Source organism: Rhincodon typus, chromosome 1, assembly GCF_021869965.1.
Source record: "Rhincodon typus isolate 14 chromosome 1, sRhiTyp1.1, whole genome shotgun sequence".
NCBI lineage: Eukaryota > Metazoa > Chordata > Chondrichthyes > Orectolobiformes > Rhincodontidae > Rhincodon > Rhincodon typus.
The window spans coordinates 100,114,396-100,137,503 of NC_063332.1; the positions used below are offsets into that span (position 1 = coordinate 100,114,396).

The 23,108-nt window shown below is 40.6% G+C and overlaps 1 protein-coding gene across 3 annotated transcripts in view; it reads right to left on the minus strand.

The window, feature by feature from the left end:
- Window positions 1-9,816: 9,816 nt before the first annotated feature.
- cc2d2a (coiled-coil and C2 domain containing 2A) overlaps window positions 9,817-23,108 on the minus strand; it is a 187,689-nt gene continuing 174,397 nt past the window's right edge. For 2 of the 3 annotated variants that reach the window (XM_048599381.1, XM_020517151.2), the window contains 5 exons: window positions 20,020-20,154; window positions 19,554-19,676; window positions 17,973-18,031; window positions 14,981-15,158; window positions 9,817-12,161 (listed from right to left, as the gene is read on the minus strand). In XM_048599381.1, the coding sequence (XP_048455338.1) occupies window positions 11,973-12,161; window positions 14,981-15,158; window positions 17,973-18,031; window positions 19,554-19,676; window positions 20,020-20,154 (684 nt within the window). In that variant the 3' untranslated portion in view covers window positions 9,817-11,972. Of the gene's footprint in view, window positions 12,162-14,980; window positions 15,159-15,951; window positions 16,188-17,972; window positions 18,032-19,553; window positions 19,677-20,019; window positions 20,155-23,108 lie in introns of those variants that run through there. The other variant, XR_007262507.1, reaches the window with a different exon arrangement.

Below are 23,108 nucleotides of genomic sequence, written 5' to 3' on the forward strand. Positions count from 1 at the left end.
TGCAGTCTTTTATCACATTCAGTTACTCCTTTTATTTTTCCACTGTCCCAGTTACATAACGTAAAAATAAAAAGTCAGTTAGTTTAACTAATTGCTAGAAGGTTAACTTCTTCTACTGTCAGCATTTTGTAATTTATGGGTTGCAATCAATCAACTTGTTCAGGGCATAAGAGATGTCTCCTAAGGCTAGTTAATCTTTACATCTGAGCTTAAATTTTTTTTAAGGTTTGTATTATATTCTGGTTATGTATGGAAACCAACTTCTGTGATTACAGCATTTTTAACTAGAAACTATTTAATATTGCGGGTAGCTTCAACGAGGCAACTATTTACTACGAAATAACTTTAGCTGTTATCCTTGCAGCTGCTTGAGGACTAATCTAGCACCTGACATTATACATTTACTGGGACAATCATCTTTTCATTAATAACAATAGAATTGGTCATTTATCTGTCCTAAGGCTTCCTTTTATCAGAACGGTCTCGGAGGGAACGTACAGGGTTCCTTCACTGACCTTTTAGCAGTTCTGTTTAAAGGTACCATTGCATTTCACTGTGTGAGCAGGCTGCTTAGTTTTGCATAGTTTCTGTCTGTCATCTTGTAAGCAGGCATGGGCCACTTAGTGTGTTCAGGTACAAGTCACCTTACATAGCCAGGTACAGGTCATCTCTACAAAACTCATGGACTTCTTTCTCAGCAAGATTCTATCTACCTGATGAACTGTATCTGCCAAAGTCCCCTCCTATCCTAGCACTGAACATAATGTCATTCTCTAGTTTTTCCTCACATTTCCCGTCATGATTTCTTTGAACTCAGCTTACCTAAGAGACACACCTCCTGATCCTCAGTTCTACTCCTATAAAACTGTTGATCTACCAATTCCCCTTTAAGTTCAAAGCAAAAGCACAACACTGCCAATGTGGGTAATCTGAAATAAAAACAGAAAATGCTACAGAATCTCAGCAGCTCTGGCAGCATCTATGGAGAGAGAAACAGTTAAAATTCTCAGTTCAATTTGGTTCTTCTTTAGAACTCCACTGCTAAGTTTGTCCAGCATCTTCAGTTTTTATTCCCCTTCTAGATCCTCTTGTTAGCTGGAACTCCATGTTTAAATTTCTCCATCTGATGCCTGGCCTGCCAAAATATTGAAATGGGTCATGCTATAGTCACCGACACCACCCTGTGTGTCTGTGACAATGGTGAACTAATCCTCCTCACTCTTCCTGATCTGTCTGTAATCTTTGTCGTTATTAATCATATCTTCCTCCTCCAACAAACCTCCAATACCATCCAGCTAGGTGAGACAAACTCAGCTCTTCCCATTCTGAGCTACTAAATTATAGCCAAAGTTAACTTCTCTTCCTGCTCCTTCTAGTGCCAGCAAGAATCCATTCCGTATTTCTTGTCTAAATGCTGTCCCTTGTCCTCATCAGCTGGAGGCATAGCAATAGCTTTCACTGCAAACTGACTGCTCATAATTCCAACTCACTATCATCACTCCACTGTTGTTAAATTATCGGATTTGTTGTTTGACATCCAGTACTGGATAAGCAGAAAATTCTTCCAATTAATTATTAGCAAGAATGAATCTGATTTCTTCAGTCCCCACTCGAAACACCATTCTCTTGCTATTATCTCCACCTTTCCCCAGCAACTTTGAGAGCTTAAAACACATTGTCCACAACCTCAATCTTAGATTAGACTCTTTACATTTATATGTGTGCAGTCACTAAACTTGCCTATTTCTTTATTCATAATGTTTGATCCAACCCTGCCTCAGCTCATCAGCTACTCACCCCCTCATTCTTTCCTTGGTTAACTGTAGGTTTGAGGTCATCCAAAACTGTATTGCTTGTACCAGTCCCATTCAATCATCTACAAGCTCACTGATTCACGTTGGTTACTGGTTGGGAGATGCTTTAGTTTTAAAATTCTCATTTTTGTTTTTAAATCTTGTCCCTCTCTATCTCTGGGATCTTCACCAGCCTCACAACCCTCTTGGATATCAACACTCAGATAATTGGCCCCCAGAACATCCATTTTTTTTAATTGCAGCAGCATGGGTGGTCATGCCCTCAAAAGCCAAGATCCAATATTCTAGAATGCAGTTCCTAAACTTTTCCCTTACTTTCTAGAAAACATTTCTTCAAACTCACCTCTTTAGCTATGCTTTCAACCACCTGTCCACATGGCTCAGTACCACATTGTGCCCTATATGCCACCCTGAAGCTCCATTGGATGTTTTATAGGTTGAAGTTAAGTGTCCTAGCCTCTGCAACTCACTGGTGTAATTCAAATAGGTCCCAATACAGAATTCTGCTGGATCCCAGTGGCCCTTAGTTTTTTCATGTGGCATTCCAGTTGCATTTTGCACTCACATCTCGCACCAATTGATTTCCTCCTCTTGCTAGAACTGGAAGAAATGAAAATTTTAAAAGAAACAAAGAGTGGAAAGGGACAGCTCAGAAAGCACATACACATACACAAACAAAAGAAGTCATACTGACATGTAAAGTATTTTAATGGAGAATATGAGTTGGTTAAATGACATTAGATACCAAGTAAAGGCAAGCCTGTGGAACATTCTTCTGTGATTTAGGAAGTTGATAACTAAAGAGCTATCGGGAAGAGACGTCCAGGTCAGCAACTCGAACAGAGTCAGGGGAGTAACTGAAATAGTTGTCCAACTGGTTGCTGACAATAGAAGACATGGCCCATCAAGACCCTTTCATAGGAAAATGTAAAGCTTACCTTGTAATGAAGGGGTAAACTAGTAAAGCTTCACAAGACTCTGCTGTGGAGATGGTAGCATCTTGGCAATGGCAGCTCATAACACATTGCATTCAATCTGATGAGCAGAATGCCTCAGGGAGATGATTGCTAGGCCCCACATGCAGAACCTCTGCCCTTCCACCCATCTCTCATGCAACCGAGTCTTGCCTAGGACTCTCAAGAACAAAGAACAGGACAGCACAGAGAGTCACACACTTCCATAGCAGAATAAATTTGTTACTCAGCAACAGGAAGCCAGCAGGGTACAGCATGCTCAGGAGTGCAACATACCACGGATGTATCAAACAAAGAAGTTTCAGGCCTCTTGCTTTAATGCAGCCCCATCCCTTAATGTCAGGCATTGCTGAGCAAGAGAATATTTCTACATGTGAGCAGACAGAGGTTGTTGGAGAGACCAAAGCCGGAAACTATACGGATGATGTTTTTATTGTCGTGTCTTAGAGGAGGCTACCGGTAGTGAAGGTGACTCCAGTTTATGTCCCACATTTCAGAATGCCATGTGTACTCCAGGGTAACATGTTTATCTGATACCTCCCCTACAAGTGAAGCTAATGACTCCTAGGTGGTAAAGGCTGCGGGTTCACAGGAAACCAAGATGGTTGGCAGCACTGCCAGATGTTATGTTCCACTGATGATGGATGCTGGAACCAAATGGACAATGTGGAAGATAGTAGAAGGTGTGGTGAACACAAGTATAACATCACCTTACTCAGTCGCTGCAGTACCTTTGGCACATACAATCCCATCAGAAGGACATGCATCTTAAGTCATTTTTCCAGCTGGCACTCTTGGCATGGTGAGCGTAGCTTGGCTAGATGCAATATGGCGCTTTCTTTGACAGTGTTGACAGCCTTTAACATAAATACCTACAGTCCAAGGTATGAAGTGTTTCTTAAGGTGTGTCTATGGATTATCTTGAGGTCAAGGTTAATAGCGGCCATGGTTTCAGGCCTGCTGATGACACAGACTTTCAGTATGTCCTAGTGGTTTTCAACCTTGTTGAAAGCGAACATTTCCCTGAACATGTGCGGCTTCCATTAAAAAGGAAACTATGTGGAAGCTGCTCACTGGGAACTAGCTAACAGACTTGGTTACCCTTCCTACGTGCACTTAGGAGCATTTTCTCTCTAGAGAGAGATTTGGCTATTGTCCCCTCTTGTATGAGCCAGCATTGGTATATGGGTCTGGCCCTCAGGTGGTCTCCCATTACAACCCTTCTTCCCCGCACCACTTTCAGTACCTTAGGATGCCGACCTCCTCTGCAGCATTTCCTCACCATCTACTGCTGCGTTACACACCAACCCCTCTGTTTGTAGGTGCTGGAGACCCTTACAGGGGAATATCAATCTTCAAGTGGTCAGGTCATCTGAAGTGTAATTTGAAGTGTTTTGGGTTTGCACATGTCTGCTATTGTATTGCTTTTCAGGCATCTGCAGCCCCGAAAAGGAGGTCATCAGCCATCTTCATAGAATCATAGTATACCTACAGTGTGAAAACAGCTCAATTGGCCCAACAAGTCCACACCACCCCTCCAAAGAGCATCCCACCCAGACCCATCCCCTACCCCTCCCCCACAACCTTTCATTTCCTAAGGCTAATCCACCTAACCTACATACCCCTGGACACTATGGGCAATTTAGGATGGCCAATCTATTTACCCTGCACATCTTTGGACTGTGGAGGAAACCGGATCATCTGGAGGAAACCCACACAGACACAGGGAGAATGTGCAAACTCCACACAGATAGTCACCTTGAGGGTGGAATCGAACCCGCGTCCCCGGCACTGTGAGGCAGCACTGCTAACCACTGAGCCACCATGGCACCCTAAGGGGTACCTCTTGTTCTCCAGAAAGAACCAGAGATCCATGTTTGGGTCTGAAATAGTTGAAGTAGCTGTGAATTTCCGAGTATAAATGAGTCATGGTAGCCACAAAACCCATTATCATACTGGTGGGCATTCTGTAGCATATCTTTATATTTTCTATGTTCTCCAAACATATAGCCCACGTTTCCAAACACCTTCCAATCAGTTTCCAAATTTGTCATAAAGTTGCAAGTAGCACATGGCACCGATGTAAATCTCTTCTAATTTAACTCATTTTTATCTTAACTCAGATGTAATTTTAAATGTTCCTCAGGATTTGTAAAAACTCAGGTGAACAATGTCTCACCTCCTTTCCAACCATGCCCTTAGAGAGCCAGTGGCTTATAATAACATGGCAGTTTGAAAGTGAGGACTTCAGATCTGGGTAGCGTGCATCATTTTCGATAAACTGCAGAGTCCCCAAGATTCTATGAAAATCTAGGACAAAGTTTCAGGTTGATGATCTTTCCTCAAAGGAGAAAGTCCCACTTTCACACTAAGGACATGCTAGGCTCAGTCATGTTATTAGCCAATAGCATCATGCAAAATACTATCGATTCAGAACTGATTTAGTAGTTCAAAATTGTGGACCATGGACTGCTTTGGGCCATTATCTGAAGTACAACCTCTAATCTCATGACCCAGTACATATATGTACTTACTCTACCATTCCAATCAAGCCGAGAAACCAACCCCAGCTCACTGAGGTGTGAAGAAGAGCTCGCCAGGAGTAGCATCAAGCATATCTAAAAAATGAATGTCACGCCAGTGAAGCAATAAGAACAGAGGGAGCGTGCTCTATGAACAGAGCTAGGTGATCTCAAAACTGGATCAGTTCACATTGCTACAAATCTACCACATCCCATTGTGAATGATGGTGGGATACTGAATCAATCAAAGGGAGGAGGTCTGCTCCATTAACTTCCACATCCTCAAAGATGGACACATCCTCAAAGATGGACAAGTCCAGCACATCGTTGCAAAAGCAAAGGTTAAAACACTAGCAAATTGTCATCGGGCAGCAGTCCTGAATGGAAGTGGAGAACATCACTGGAGGCCTGGGGAGGGTTGGGAATCATGGAGTGGGTCGCGTGGAACGGGAGTCAGTGCAAATGCAAGGTCAGAAGCAATCTGCCTGCCCCACCATTCCTGCCCCAAACTGTGGTAAAGGGAAGAGTCCCCATCCCAGCAGGGAGAACAGGAGAGCCGCTTCTCTCACTGGCCAGGAGATTAGGGGATCTGGACAGTGGTGGGTTGTGAATGTTGCCCTAGAACTTGATTGCTGAGGTGGCAGTAAGGTAGTGAGTGCTTCCCTCAGATGGACACACCCAATTATTTGCCCTTCCTGCCACCTGCAGGGAGAAAGATTTACATCATGTGTCTCCCTATGCTACAAGGTCTGGGCAACATTCAGATCTGGGCTGATCAGTGGTAAATAGCATTTGTTGCTCACAGATGACAAGTAATTACCATATGTAAGAATTAAGTTTAGTTTGCCACCACCAACATCCAACTGTCCTGAAATTTAATTGGACAAACCACAAATATTTACAAGAGCAGGTCAGAGCCTGAAAATTCTATACAAAGTTACCTCCTGGCTCTCCAAAGTCTGTCCATCATGTACAAGATACAAGTTAAGCATGTACTGGAATGCTCCCCACTTGCCTGAATGAATGCAGTTCCAACACTCAAGTAGCACAACATCATCTCGGACAAAACATCTCATTTAAATGATGTGTATCCAACAACGTCACATACATTCACTCCTTCCAGCACAAACACAAACTGACTGCAGAACTTACCATCTACGAGTTGTACTGCAACAACTCACCTAGTTTCTTTTGACATCATGGTCAAAAGATACAATCTCTACCATACAGCAGACAAGGGCATCAGAGGCATGGAAACACCTCCAAATGCCCCTCCAAATCACATACCACTGACTTGGAAACTTTCTGTTGAGAGTCACATGTAAGTCAGACCAAGTAAGGATAGCAGCTTTCCTTCCCTAAAGTGATCCGATGGGTTTTTACAACAATGGCTGCATGGTCACTATTAAGCCATTTCAATTCTAGACTTTGTAAAATAAAAATGAATTCACGTTTTACTATGGTGGGATCTGAACCCATGTCCCAGGAACATTGGCCTAGGGACCTGAATTTCAAATTCAATGACATTACCATTACACCATTGCCTCTCTTGCTGGTGTTAAATTCTACTGTTTGGCAAATGCTCAGCAATTTTAGCACATGATTGTGTAGAGAACTTTCTTCAGCTCTTTCTTCTTCTAGTTTTATTTTCTTCCAATGTACGTCCAAGTATTTAGATCTGTTCGATTCCATCTGCAAATATGATCTCTGTTAGTGCATTCAAACTTGCTTCCAAGAGTCCATTTTAATGCATCACTCTTGGTGAGATTCCAAAGTGAAAACTTGGAAACGGAGGAAGAGGAGAAGGAGCTGTGAGTGGGTGGGGGATTGGAAAGAGTTGGCGAGAGGGTTAGGGTTAGATTGGCAATTCAAACAATGATGACACGCACGAAAAAAATTATGGCACCTACATTTTGCTATTTGGGCCTCAGGGCTCTTTGGATTAGGACATGTCCACAGACAGAAAAAGTACACACTTAAAGGGCCCTCGTAGCTGAACCCCAAGACTTTTTAACCTAAGTTTTTGCTGCACAGTCATCATTCCTGCTTCAGAATTTATGACTACAATGGCTCATTCTCAAACCTACCAGTTTTGGAAGCCCTGGTTTACATCCTGCTGTAATTTCTTGACTCCCCTGACAGATCCCTTTTGTTCACTAACCGCAATCCCAGGTTTTGTAGATTTGTGAAACTGACTACATTACATAGCAATACTAATACTTGATGGTTTCAGGTCATTCCTTGATCCATATGGAGCAATCAGGAATGGAAACCCCAGCCAACTCTCATCTTTGGTTTGGCCAATTCCATTATCGTGTTGAAAACTATCTAATGTAACAAAGAATGACAATTCAATATTCATCACCTTTGTACGATATAATCATAATTTTAATAAACTTGTGGAAATTTCTTCAAGGTTTACATAACAAAATTCAAAATACCAGAACAAGTATTTTATCCAAAATAAATACTTGCAGTAAACAGTTACCTATATTTAAAATCTTTCAGTATAAATATAGGTTTTAAAAATATTCACCCATGGGAAGTGGGCATCATTGGCTGGGCCAGCTTTTATTATCCATCCCTTGTTGCCCTTGAGAAAAGGGTAATGAACTGCCTTCAATGCTTTAATGAGAGTTTCAAGTTTATAGCCCAGCGACACTGAAGGAGTGGTGATATATCTCTGATTCAGCATTGACAGTAGCTTGGAGGGGAATTTGCAGGTGGTGGTGTTCCCATTTATTTCCTGCCTTTGTCCTTCTGAATTATCACGGTCATGAGTTTGGAAGGTGCAGTGTAAGGAGCTTTAGTGTTTTTTCTGCAGTGCAACTTGTAGATAGTACTCATTGCTGCCACTGAGCTTCAGTGGTAGAGAGAGTGGATGCTATGGTACTAATCAAATGGGCTGCTTTTCTCTGGATGGTGTCAAGCTTTGAGTTTCTGCACTCATCCAGTCCAGCGGGGAGCATTCCATCACACTCCTGACTTGTGCTTTTCAGATGGCGGACAGGCTTTGGAGAGTCAGGAGTTGCATTAGTCACTGCAATATTCCCAGCCTCTGAGCTGTTCTAGTTGCTGCAGCATTTATATGACCAGTTCAGTTCAGTTTCTGGTTAATGGTAACTGCCAGGATGTTGACATTGGGGTGGAATCACCACTGAATGTCAAGGAGCAATAGCTGGATTTTCTTTTACTGGAGGTGGTCATTGCATGGCATGAATGTTACATTACCACTTGCCAGCTTAAACCTGGATATTATCCAGGTCTTGCTGCATTTGAACATAGAATGCTTCAGTATTGGAAAAATCATAAATAGTGCTGACCATTGTGCAATCATCAGGAAACATCCTGGCTTCTGACTTTATGATGGAGGGGAAGTTATAAACGTAGCACCTGAAAATGGTTTGAGCGAAGACGCCAGCTGAGATGTTGTGGAGCTGAAATTACTAACTGCCAACAACCATAACTGTGTGATTGTTACAAGGTCAGCTAGCCTGACCTCGTAGGATATGAGTTCCCTGATTGGACCAGATTAACAGCCCCAATCAGGGAGCCCTAAAAAGGTTCAGTGTCAGGGATAATGAATGACAATCCGGTGTCCAATTCTGTATGGGGCAGTACAAAAGTCAAAGACCATTCGTGTGTAAATAAAGGGTGAATTGGCGACTGGATACCAGCCTCCATAGAGTTATTTAAACAACCATCTTCCTTTGTGCCAGGTATGAATCTAACCAGCAGAGAGTTTTCCATGTTTGAACCAAGGCTCCAATGAGATCATGAGCTGAGTGGCCCTGGGAGAACCCAAAATGGGCATCACTGAGCAGGTTATTGCTGACCGGGTCCTGTTTGATAACACTATTGATGATGCCTTCCATCACGTTACTGATGATCAAGAGTAGTCAGTGGGGCAGAATGTAGCTCCATTGGTCTTGTCCTGCTTTTTGTGGATAGGACGTAACGGGACAATTTTCTGTACTGTCGGCTAAAAGCTAGTGCAGTAGCTGTTCTGGGAGAGTTTGGCTAGGGGTGTGGCAAGTTCTGCAGCATAAGACTTCAGTATATTGATGGAATATTGTCAGGATCCATAGTTTTGGCAGTAACCAATGCCTCCAAATGTTCATTGATATCACATAGAATGAATCAAATTGGCTGAAGACTGGCATCTGTGATGCAGGGGACCACTGGGAGAGGCCACTAGAAATGGGGATATTTGTGGAGCCCCCTCCTCCAGTGAGTTGTTAAATTGTCCACTAGCATTCATAACTGGAGCTTAGATCCGATCCATTGGTTGTGGAATTACTTAGCTCCGTTTATGGCATGCTGCTTATGCTGCTTGCCAGTCAGTCCTGTATTGTAGCTTCATGAAGCTGACACTTCATTTTTAGTAGTACCTGGTGTCGCTTCTGATATGCCCTTGTGCACAGTCCGTTGATATAGCATAAAATGAAGGTGAGAATGTAAGCTGCAATGGGATTCTATTTTTAAAAAAAGTTACATATCCATAAATTTAACAATGCATAATTTAATATTTCAATATCCGGCAAGTAGATTTGTCTATAAAAATACAAATATGGATAAAAAATGTACAAAATTCTTAAGTATAAAGTCATGATATAAGACATTCACAAATCCTCAGAATAGAATCACAAATGGATTAGGGCTTACAAAAATGGCATACCGTGTTTTATGCAAGAGATGTAAAATGTAAATTGACTATAGACAAAATTTTACTTATTATATTGTTGGAGCAGTGTGTGCCATATTTGGCTGCACACCATGGGAAGCATACAACGCAAGTTAGATGCTTTGAAGAAACGATAATATTAAGACTTAAACAAATTTAAGATATTTTCATTCAACAAGAGATATTGGGATGATTTGATAGAGGCATTTAAAATTAGAGGTGAGATGGTAATAGATATACAGAAACACTAGTTCTAGAGATTTAGCACAAGTAGAACAAAGCCAACTAAATATAATGCAAGTGATTTAGGGGCCAATAGCAGTTGATTTTGATTTATATATAAATGGTGTAAGACTATGAACTGTATTACCAGAGTTAATGACTAAAACAGAGTCAATTTCAATATTTAAGAATTGGTTAGATTGAAAGGAAGAGACTAAAACTGATATGGGAATACAGTAGATAAATGCTTAGTAGCACAGAATTTAAACATTCCTAAAAGGAGACTAGACATTGAAGCTTTTCATCGTGCACTCATCAGATCTAGGATCCAAGAAATAGACCTGAAAGAAAGAGTTTGAAAATTATATAAAATATATAATCTGTATAAAATGGCTTGACATTTTTCCATGTCTGTTTCTTCCATTCTAGTTCTGATGAGTGGATGACAAAAAGTTTCAACTTTTATTTTCTTTAAGCAAGGAACAGACTAGACACATGTATGGCCACTACTCATACAGAATATAAACATGGACTGGATACATGTTTATGAGTTGTAATTCATATCACAATCTCTGCTGATATTTTCCACTATTAAAAATGTTATATATTCTTTGTTGCAATTCAATGTAAATAAATACTTGTAAAATTAAACTCATTTTTAGGAACAGTTGTGTCCCGTATGTCTTACATGATCCCTGGAAGAATGGACTGTCACCAATTCCATCATTCTTATAATATAAGTTATTTGAATAACAAATATTTTCATACAATTGTAAAATATTATCGCATATGTAAAATGTCACTTCTGTGGTTCTCAGCATACAAATAAAATCATTTTTCAATTATTGTTCTTGACTGAAAAATCTTGTCTTAAAAACTACAATCACACCTAATATATTAAAATAGTATTTACTGGGATAAATAAATTGATTAAACATGGACCTTAGAGTTTCCACATGATTTTCACTAAAATAACAGAATGTGAATAGAATGAAATAGCATAAAACACTGTAGGATTAACTTATTTTTTATAATTATGGCCTAGCTAAGCAAATGAGGAATTAAATTATATTGCTTAATTACAGTTAGATGTAAAACACTTTCTGTGAGGAAGAACAGCTATATGGCCCAGGTCAAAAGTAGAGTCATAGGTTTATTTTTTAAAGCTTCTTTTATGGCCCAGGCTAATGCAAATTCAAGCAAACAAATATGAAAGTAGGTTGAAGTAAAAAGCGTTTTGTAAGAGAAGCAGCTACGTTTGAAAAAAGTTTAGTTTTGTAACTTAATTATTGTAATAGGTCTATGTATATTAGTTTTGTGATAATTTTGAGCTTTATGTATGTATGTTGTTGTATCTCACTGCGTTACTTTGTTATTTTACTACTGTTATGAGGAACCATTCTTGTTAATGTGGCATATTTCTCTTTTGGAGAATAAAAGAAGCCAATAACTTTGAAAGGAACTTAAGTTAACTTGTTTCAGGCATCACCTGCTACCACAATGTCACAAATAGTTCCTTTTAATAAAGGATATTGATAGGATTTTTTTTAAAATCAAAGCTTAAAAAAAGTTGGTCTTAAATTATTTTCACTTGGCATTAGCTTTAATCTGTGTTACGTTGAAAACAAATTAAACTACTGATGGATTCGATATTTAGTGCAAAAGAGACACAACATCCTCTCAAGTACACAGGATATAAACAATGATTGTTTTTCTGCTGAAATCAAGAATGGTAAGGAATACAAATTTGTTTTTGCTATCTGCTGCGCACCAAAGATGCCACATAAATCCAAACAGACAAAATGTTGTTAGGATACGGGTGAACATACACAGCCAAAGCGAACTCCACCTGAGGAATCACTGTGTTATGGACGCCAGTGCTATGTACAGCTTCAATAATGGGACTCAATTCAGAGAAAGCCATATTAATAGGAAACCCAGAAATCTGCAGAGAAAAATGTGATATAAGGTGAATGAAGGTCAACTTTTTTCTTTGAGCAACAACAGCCTCGACCTAAAAGAGCATTCAATAAACAGGACATCAAATAAATGAGGCAAGGCCGCTCTAATACTTAAGCATCTATTTTAAAACAACCTAAACTAAATGGTGAATTCTTAATAGTTCAAAAGCCAAATTCTGAAGCAGGTCTGAAGAACAGTCATTTCAAACTTAAAACATTAACTCTGTTTCTCCCTCCACAAATGCTGCCAAATCTGAATTTCTTCAAGATTTTCTGTTTGTGAATTTTTAATGTTGTCTGTCTAATAATGTAAGAGGAGGTAAAAAGGAGACTTTTTTCATTGAATTGAGGTGTGGAGCTATTTAATGTTAAGACCAGAGCAAAGGTTATTTAAATAACATTGGTCAATTCATTCAAGTTATCCTCCATAATGAGATAATGCACATGTACATTAAATCAGTAGGGACCATATAGCAAATTTCCAATATGAACAAGGCTTTTTGATAACATTTCAACATTTTATTTCATATTTTCCAAAATAGATTAGGATTTCATACTTAATATCAGCAGAGAAATGTCCTGAAGGAATTTATGGGACTAACAGCCAAGGAATCCCTAGGCTCACAATCCTAACGTTCTAAAAGAGGCAGCTGCAGAGAGACTAGATGCATTGGTTACAATTTTCCAAAATTAACTGGGTTCTGGAACGACCTGAGTAAATTGGTGGTTAACAAATATAATTCTGATATTCAAAAAGGAGGGAGAGAAAACAGAGAACTATGCGCCAGTTAGCCTGAAAGACATCAAGAAAATGCCACAATCTATTATTAATGAAGTTTTAACAATCTTCCCAATGTAGTTAGAAAATCAAGCTGTGATCAGACAAAGTCAACATTGTTCTACGGAAGAAAAATGTAATACATTTATCTGAGAGTTTATAATAGTGGATCATGTGGATCATGGAATTTTAACATTCTCATCTGATTGTTTTACCCGAGACCTTCCATGGACTAGAATGTTTCTTTAAAAAAGAAGAAACATGGGACTAAAATGACTGTAGTGGTTACATGATCACAGACTGAGGCAAGCTTTGAGAGACCCATGAAGTGAAATAATGAAATAACAAATGGGATAAATAAAATGATACGCATTGAGATTACCATTTTGTTTAAAGACTTCAAAATAAAGCAAGTGAGTCAGCATCATGAAATTCACAGCTCCTGTTCTATTTCAGACGTTTATGGTAATTTCATACACTGGGAGACTGTGCTGTTAGAAAAGACCAAATTGATCATTGATCATAGAATCCCTACAGTGCGGAAACAGACCCTTCGGCCCAACAAGTCCACACCGACCCTCAGAGCATCCCACCCAGTCCCATCCCCTTATAACCCACTGAGCCGACACATCCCTGGACACCACGGGCAATATAGCATGGCCAATCCACCTAACCTGCACATGTTTGGACTGTGGGAGGAAACTGGAGCATCCGGAGGAAACCTAAGCAGACACGGGGAGAATGTGCAAACTCCACACAGTCACCCGAGGGTGGAATCAAACCTGGGTTCCTGGTACTGTGAGGCAGCACTGCTAACCACTGAGTCACTGTGCTGCTCCAATTGCAAAAAAGGTGATTCTGAATTGGTTTGACAGCAAAGGCATGGAACAAAAAAATACCAAAGACCTGTGGACGTTAGAAATCAGAATCAAACACAGGATTTCTTGGAAAAGTCTGCACGTCTGGCAGCAACTACCGAGAGAAAGCAGAATTAATGTTTTGGGTCCAGAAACCCTGCTTCAAAATGGAAAATGATACGGAAGTTGTTTCCTCTGGCTGCTGTAAACAAGAACACGAGAACACACTCTGAATAATGATCAATCATTTAAGGCTGAGATGAAGAGAAATTTCTTCACGCAGATGGTGGTGAATCTTTGAAATTCTTTCCCCACAGAGCACTGTGGATGCTCCAATCGATATATTCAAGGCTGGGATGGACAGAATTTCTATCTCTCAGGGAATCAAAAGATAAGGGGATAGAGTTTGAATGTGGAGTGAGTTAGATCAACTTTGATTGTAATTAATGTTGGAGCAGGCTCAAGGGCCCCGTGATTTATACCTAGTCCTATTCCTCGTGTTCTAAGCATTGTGAAAAATCTGCTTCAATTTATTCATTGCTTCACAGGATGTGGATGTTCCCTGTCTTTAACTACCCTTGTGTAGGAGATAGTGAAGAATCAATTGAATGTATAAACATACTAAAATGTCTGATTTGCAGGACTGTGCTCCTTGTTGTGAATCACTGCAGTTTCCGGTCCAATGGTCAGGGCTGTGGGTGATGCCAGACAGTTGAGTCAGTAAATTTTAGGTGGTTATGGCAAAAAAAATCATAGAGCGTGAATCGCGAGGGACAATGGGTCTAAGTTACTTCAGGAATAGAAACTGTGTATCTGTTAAGCACAAATGACGAAGGAGACAAGCAGTCACCTCGTGTATTCTACACCCCAGCCATGTTGCTCACTTCTCATTGAGGTGAAAATCGGCGGGAGGCTTAGAAATAACAAAGAGGAAAGTACAGATCTGAAGTGCAGAGAAATAATGAGCAGAGTTGTGGGAGATCACCGCTGCACTCGCAAATAAATTAGAATAAATAATAATTGGATGAAAAGTAGAAATTCAGTCTTATGAAAATGTATTGTGTTTGGGTTTTAAATAACTGCACAAATCAGTAAAATTCTAGCATAGCAAAGTTTGATCCCTATTCCAACTTTCTGCACTGTTGTTGAGTTTGGAATTGGTCATTACCCTGTAGTCTCCAAGCAGATTCTGCAGTTCTGCGCTATGGTCATCTCCGACCTCCCCACCGCGGCTGAGCTCCAGTTTAGGCAGGAATTGACGAAGGGTAGAGGTACAGTATCTGTTCCATCGAGTTGGATATCTTGGTCTCCATTCCATAATCTTCTCTTTCAAGATCTTTTCAATCCTGCATGGGATGACACAAAGGATAATGTCATGTAAAAAAATTCTCCATTAAACTGCCTTAATCCTTTGAGAGGACAGACTACGTACAATAGATAACAGTTTAATGGGTTTCTTTTGTTCTGCAACACTGGAAGAGTGCAGCAAGGACACATTAAGAGCTCAGTCAGTTACAGACTCTAACTTGATGTCTGATCTATTTTGGAACTTTATACTCTCTCTGAAATATAGTCAACAAGGATTCCCGCGAGTGATACTTAAAGTCATGCAACACCATTCATTTCTAGGTGAGGTACCTATACCATCTGCTTGCAGCAGTCTTTTGCTGTAGGACTTTACAGAGGTTTATATCAGAAAGAGGTGTTGCCAAATGTTGGAAGAAGTTTCTGCTTTTGAAAGGCCTGAGACTGGCTACAGTCAGGAGGCCCATAATTGCATAGCCCGATTAGTGGGAGATGGAGCTCAGTGGGGAGGAGGAGGACTCTCAGTTGAGACCTTTGCCAGGTAGGTTCTTCAGGGTTTCTTCTCCTACCTCCGCCACAATCAGAAGCAGTGTGTTTGGCAACCGTGCTTCACCGAAGAAGTGGTTATGTAAATAAGACATCTTCTCCAAATAGACCTGCAACTTCAAAACAGGGCACAGATGACCCTGCAACTGGCTGACAATGTGACCACTAGTCTCAGGCTCTACATGATTTGATCCATCCTGGTTAAAGTAAGTGCCATTGTCAACAGTTCAGTTTGTATATCACAATACCATGGTGGACACAGTATGCCAAGCAAGGGACCATACTTACCCATTTTCCTAACAGATACGAAGAGGAGGAGTGGGCACATGGACAGTTCATTCCAGGTACTGGTAACACTTCTTAGGATAGGGTCTCCTGATTTGGTCAACGGTCAGGGACAGCAGGGTATGTCTATAAGTGAGAGAGGTGAGGGCACCCACAAGGCAGGATGGCAGGAGCATGAGCCGTTGTACATGTCTGATAATTTTGATCCAATTTCTCAACTTCTTCCACGACAGTGTGGGCTGTAGGGTGGATGAGTTAAACGACTATTACTTCTTGGTACAGAAAGCTAATAATGCAGACGGCATGAATAGAAGTGTAGTAATCACAGGGGGACAGTGTATTCAGGAGGACTGACACAGTTCTCTGCCAAGGCTGTGCTTCCTGCCCAGTGCTAGGATTTTACAGTGGGACGGGAAGGATACAGATGATGTGATCCATATGGGTACTAATGACTTAGGTAGGATAAGGATAAACGTTCTGCTGAGAGAGTATGAACAGCTCGGGGCTAAATTAGAAAGCAGAACCTCAAAACTAATAATTCTGGATTATTACATGAGCCACAAAAAAGTGATATAAGGTAAGAGAAATGAATGTGTGCCTTAAAATTGGTATGGGAGAAACATGTTTCAGATCATGGGGCACTGGCACTAGCATGGGAGCTATACTGTTGGGAGGACTTACACCTGAACTGTACTGAGACCAGGCAAATTGTACAACTGGGATAGTGGAGAAGGGATCAAGTGAGGGGGTGATAAAGTGAAGTAAAAGGTAACAACAATAAAAAAAGAACATGGTGTCCATTTGGGTCATGATTACCAGAGTGTGACAGAAAGGGACAGAACATGCAAATCTAACACTAGTACAGAAGATAATACCAGAAATTGTAAAAATGGTCAAAAAGAGTTTAAGGCCCTGCATTAATCAAAAGGTAGATGAATTGTTCACGCAGGTGGACATACATATGTATTTTCTGATAGGCACTACAGAGACATCATGGTTGAAAGGTGACCAAGGCAGGGACCTAAATGTGGAAGGTATTTCACATATTGGAAAAGGTGGTAGGGTCAGTCTGTTTGTTAAAGATGGTAATAGTCAAGTGCTGAAAGATTACCTTAATTTATAAATTCAAGTTACAGAATCAGTTTAGGTAGAGTGAGGAAATAGTTAATCTAAGAGGTGACTCATGGGAGTAGTTTACAGCCGTACACTGTAGGACAGAACACACAGGAAGAAATAAATGAAGCATGTAAGAAATCATCCTGAGTGACTTTAATTTACACACAGATTGAGCGAATAAGATTGGCAGGGGTAGCTCAGAAAATGAATTCATAGAGTGTCTACATGAACCACCCAGGAAGCAGGCTATCCTAGACTTGGCAACGTGTAATGAGCTACTGTTAAGTAACAACCTCACAGTCAAGAAGTTTCTGGGTGACAGTGTTCAAAACATGATGGAATTTCATTTTCAGTTTGAAATGGAGAACTGTGATTCTATGGCTATTTTAAAACTAAATAAGAGTGACTATGAGGGTATGAAGGCAAAGCTAGGTAATGTGAACTGGGAAACCAGGTTAAAAAGTAGGTCAGTAAAACTGCAGGGTGGGGGAATTCAAAACTAGACAGCATAGGTTCAAGGTGAGAAGTGATGCATGTATGGAATGAGCTGCCAGAGGAAATGGTGGAAGTAAGCAGAATTACAACATTTAAAAGGTATCTGGATGGGTATATGAATAGGAAGGGTTTAGAGGGATATGGGCCAAATGCTGGCAAGTCGGATTATGTCAGATTGGGGTGTCTGGTTGCTGTGGACGGGTTGGCCTGAAGGATCTGTTTCCATGCTGTGTGACTCTATGACAACACAAGCTACCAACAGCAAACAATAATGGGGAGCACTGCAGTGTAATTTTCCACTTAAATAAGAAAAGGATCAATTAATTTTGATATCATTTCATGGCATGAAATGTAGGGCACCCACAACCAAAGATAATAAATCAAAATTTCAGTTGAGAATTAATCAGCATTACTTGTCCTGAAGTTCTACTGCAGCAGCCTTGTCAGTACGGCGATAAACTAGCTCTTCTGGCTAAAAAAAAAGCAGCAAAAACACGTGAACATATAGAGCATAGTGTCAAGGAATCTCATACTAAACAGAGAATACTGTGCATTATCAAAGGTACAACTAAGTAAATCAATTTATGGCATTAGCTACAAAGATGCTTTACCTCATTGATGTTTACCAAACATACAAGGAAACCGTAAAGACATTAATGTTTACACCACGGAAAGGAGACCGTCCAACCCACCATGTTTCTGCTAGTGCTTTGTTAAAGCAACCTAAAAAACTAAGTTCACTCCCATACTCCTTTTGATAACCATGTATCTTCCTCTGTTTCAATCTTTTGAAACATTTTTCTTCAGAAGTTAGCAATGATAATCAACTACTTGCTGTGGTAAAGCTCAAAAGCTCCAATTAACATCACCCCTTGCCCCCACCATCTCAGTTTCATTTTTAGTTCCTCTCCATACCTGGTGTAACCATTATCTTTTTTCCTATTCTTTCTTACAAAGCCATTTACGGTTTATAAAAATAAACTTAAATCTCCTCTTTTGCCAATCCAGTGAAAATTTCCCTGTGTATCAAGTTTATCCTTGTAAACAGAATTTCTCCTTGCTCCCATTATCCTAGTTGATCTATACTGTATAAACTCCATAGGTGTGCTAATGGTGTAATATCCTTTTTCTAATGTGATACCCAAAACTATACCTTGCCCCCTAACTGTGGTCAAACATTCCTTCGGAAATCTTTGTTCTTTGCTTATTTTCATCCTCTATTTATGATGCCGAAAACGCTGCTGATCCTTTTATATTTGACTGCCAGCATTTCAGCACAGTGAACTGCTATATACTCATGTATGAGTCAATCTTTCTTCCATTATGATGCTCTTTTCTGGATTTCAGTTGGGCCCAACAAAGAATCCTCAAAAAACATTATCTTTATAAAAGTCGACCCTATCACTTTTGGCCTAAAAATCTGTTCTAAAAAATTCAATGTTTACATGAGTACATACAGTATTAATTTGACAACCCCATCTCCAGAGACACTAACTTATCCAGTGTCAAATATTTCCCACTTCTGTTTATCTTTCAAAAACATATTACCTCACATGCATCCACATTAACATCTGTTAACAGTGTTTCCTATCAGAATATTTATTTGTACTCTGTCGAAATTTATCTAAATTATTTGAATATTTTCCATTGTTGATTAATTAGCCTGCATGATACCTTCTCTACCGAATGAATTTGCTCTTGCTTCATTGATTCTTCATTTTGTAGCTATTTACGTTTTAATCCAAGGCAACGGAAATATACCACAACAACTCTTCGAATAGTCAGCCATTTGTTGCTGGGTTACATTCCAACTTTTGATGATTGTCTCTACCTACCTGACACCCACATGCACGTGTGTCAAATTATTCACAGTGCAATAAAGAACACCACTGTACTTTTCTGACAAATATTTGTAGCATTACTAACATTTTTGCAAATGTTTTATTCATATTATGGCTTTCTTATAAGCAGAATCTTTGCTTGTACCACTGTACCTGCACACTTGATAAGCCAGGAAAAGGAAAGCTTCGTGAAAAAAATGGCTTCCAGAAGTTGGATTTGCTGGTGTCAAAATGTATGCGCATGACAGTTTCATATTTCTGTATATTGAACCAAACCTAGAAAATAAATCCTACAGAGCTTAGCCCAAGAAAAAAAAATGTAATGGAACTTTTTTGTATATTACATTAATGCAGGAAAATAGCAACAATATAAAACACAAATTGATTAATCACACTTTCCAAAAATACAAGTTAAGAATCTAATGTTTACATAACATTTCTTCGATTAAAATCTGAAATTTCGACGTTGGAAACAATTCATCAAAGTAAACACCGAGCTTCATCATCAGAGGCTGATTTTAATTTAATCATTTTCATGATTCAGATGAGGTAGGCCTCAAATCTCGATTACTTTGTTTGATTTCACTATCATTTCAAGGAGTGTTTAAGTGAGACTTACATTATCAGCACTAACCAAGCAGCTGACACTCTGCAATGGACAGAATGCATCAAACTGTCCATAGTACTGTCCAGTGGTGGAGTTCCAGATCACATACTGGTTCTGTTCGTAGGTCAGTACGTATGCTGTTGGGCCCTGAAAGTAAATTGAGCATTGTTTTATTCTGAAAATTTTTATACCAACTCATAGAAAGATTACAATGGAAAACTAACTGTAACATAACTTTGAGAAGCTAAGTACAAGATCAATATTGTCTATTATTTTTATGGAGGTTTCACACTTCTGGGTCAGAATCTTCTGTTCTTGCTAGTGGTGAACTTGGAGGTGGAAAAGGCGTAGAATTAGTTCACTGGTGGGTAACTGAACCCCATCACCCTGCCACCTCAGCCAGAATTAAATTCTCGGCAAGACCACCCATGGTCACTTCCAGCTTCTGCTAATTGAGGCCCGTGAATGGCCAATTGAAGACCACTTAAGGGCCACATCTGACTGACATGGAGAACAACCAAGTTCCATCTGGGTGTGTCACCAAATGGTCTGCACGGCAGATACAGAAACAGTGTGGATGGCTCCTCACTTCTGGGGAGGATCAAAGGCATTTGGAGCCTGATGTGAATCACCAGTCCCCACCCTGAACCTGGCTGCCCATCACCCCCAGGCCCCCAAAATAACAGCGCTGCACCCCTCACCTTAGTAACCTGCAGTTTGGTTTGTTCTTTGTTCCTGGTACTCCCGCGTATTGGTCCTGCAGCAACCACAGCCTCTCAGCAGTGCTGCTGAGCAAAAGAACTGCAAACCACTGACTGCCTAGCTGGCGTATTTCGCCAGGCAGGACATCTACCCACAGGGTGCTGATTCCAGGGGAGAGTCAACTTGTGGCTTCACCACCCCTCTGATTGGCGTATGGTTCTGTGGACTACCCAGCCAGCAGTGAGATTCAACACCTTACGATAATTCCATGCTCTGGTTGAAGCAGCTTCCCAGGCCCCTGCTCTCAGGCATGGCCAGGTACATGCCACTGGATAATAATGGCAAGCAGGTCCCTTGCCTCTTTCTCTCTAAATGAGCTCAGCTAATGACATAGGAATGAAATCCAACTGAGAAATTTTTCTGCCACCATGAATCCATCCTATTACCTGTGGACTATTTACCAAATGGATGATGCAGCGAGAGGTAGATGGGACATACCTGAGCACGAGCAGACTAATCAGTTCCTTGAGTCTTTTTTTCTGTCACTCAAGCAGTGCAGTAATGGAAACTTCACTGATTAGTAATCAAAACCAGGCTAGTTTCACAGACAATGTCACAACTGGCACCATCACTATTCCTGGGTATGTCTTGCTCCATTAGCAAGACATAACCACCAGAGGTGGGTGCTCAGTGATACTGGTCAGCACTGACTTTGGACCACATGAATTCACATGGATCAGGGCAAACATAGACAACGAAACACCTTGCTGATTACTACTTACTGTCTGCCCCTTCAGCTGATGAAGCAGTACTCCTTCATATTGACTACCACCTGGGGGAAGGTCTGAGGGTGACAAGAGCACAGATTGGACTCAGTGGGAGACTTAAATATCCATCACCAACAGTGACTCAGTAGCATCATTACTGACCTAGCTGCTGAAATCCTAAAGCCGCTGGACTGGATCTGCAGCAAACAATGAGGGAGGGAACAATCAACTTGATCTCATCCCCACTTATGTTAGAAATGTGTCAGTCTGTGATTAGTAGCAATGATCACCAAAATATTGTCTTCACACTGAGAACACTCTGCTTCATGGGACACATTTTGACTGGATTTAGTAACTCAAGGCTGAGCATCCATTCAATAAAATCTGAAACCTCACGTCTCAGCATACTCCCATTGTACCTACTTTTCTCATCAACCTGGTCAGAGATGTTATCACACTCCTCCAGAGCAGGTGGGACTTGAACCCGGGCCTCTAGGGACACTACCACTGCACAGGAGGGCTATTGCACCATTACCATCAAACCAGGAGATGAACACAGGTTCAGTGAGGAGTGTATGAGGGCATCCCAGGACCAGCAGCAGGCAAACTTAAGAATGAGGTGTCAGTCTGATGAAGCTGCAACACAGGATTACTTGTGCGTCAAACATCAGAAGCAGCATGCAACAGACAAGGCCGAGTGATCCTTAAACAGTTGATCCGATCTATGCTTTGCATTCTTGCCACATACAGTCATCAATGTCAGTGGGCAATTAAAACAACTAACAGCAGGTGGAGGCTCCACAAATATCCCTACCTTGAATAACTGGGGAGGCCAGCACATCAGTGCAAAAGGTAAGACTGAATCATTTGCATTCAGCTTCAGCCAGATGTGGATGATCCATCTTTGCCTCTTCGGGAAGACCCCAGCATCAAAGATACCAGTCTTCAAATAATTTGACTCACTCCATGTGATTTCAAAAATTGGTTGATAGCAAGGTTATGGGCCCTAATAATATTCTGCAATTATACTGGAGACTTGTGCTCCTGAACTAGTTGCACCCTTAGGCAAGCTATTTCAGTACAATAGTAACAGAGTCATGGAGTCACAAAGGTCTAAACCACGACAAAAGTTCTTTCGGCCTATCAAGTTTCCACCTTTCAAAAACAAGGACCTAACTATTCTAATCCCATTTTGCAGCACTTGGCCCATAGTCTTGTATATATTGGTATCACAAATGCACATCTAAATACTTATTAAGTGTTATGAGGGTTTCTGCCCCCATCACCCTTACAGACAATGAATTCCAGATTCTTACCACCTTCTGGGGGAGAAACATTTTCCACCTATGTCCTCTAAACCTCTTGTCCTTCCCTTAAATCCATGCTTCCTAGTCATTGATCCCTCCACTAAGTTCTATCCTGTTTATTCCCACCAAAATTTCATACATCTCAATCATATTCCCTCCTCAATCTTCTCTGCTCCAAGGAAAACAACCCCAGTCTATCCAACCTCGATTCATAACTAAAACTCTCCAGTCCAGGCAACATCCTGTTATATTTCCTCTGCACCCTCTCCAGTGCAATCAGATCCCCCTACCCGACAATGTGGAAAATTGCCCAGCTATGTCCTAT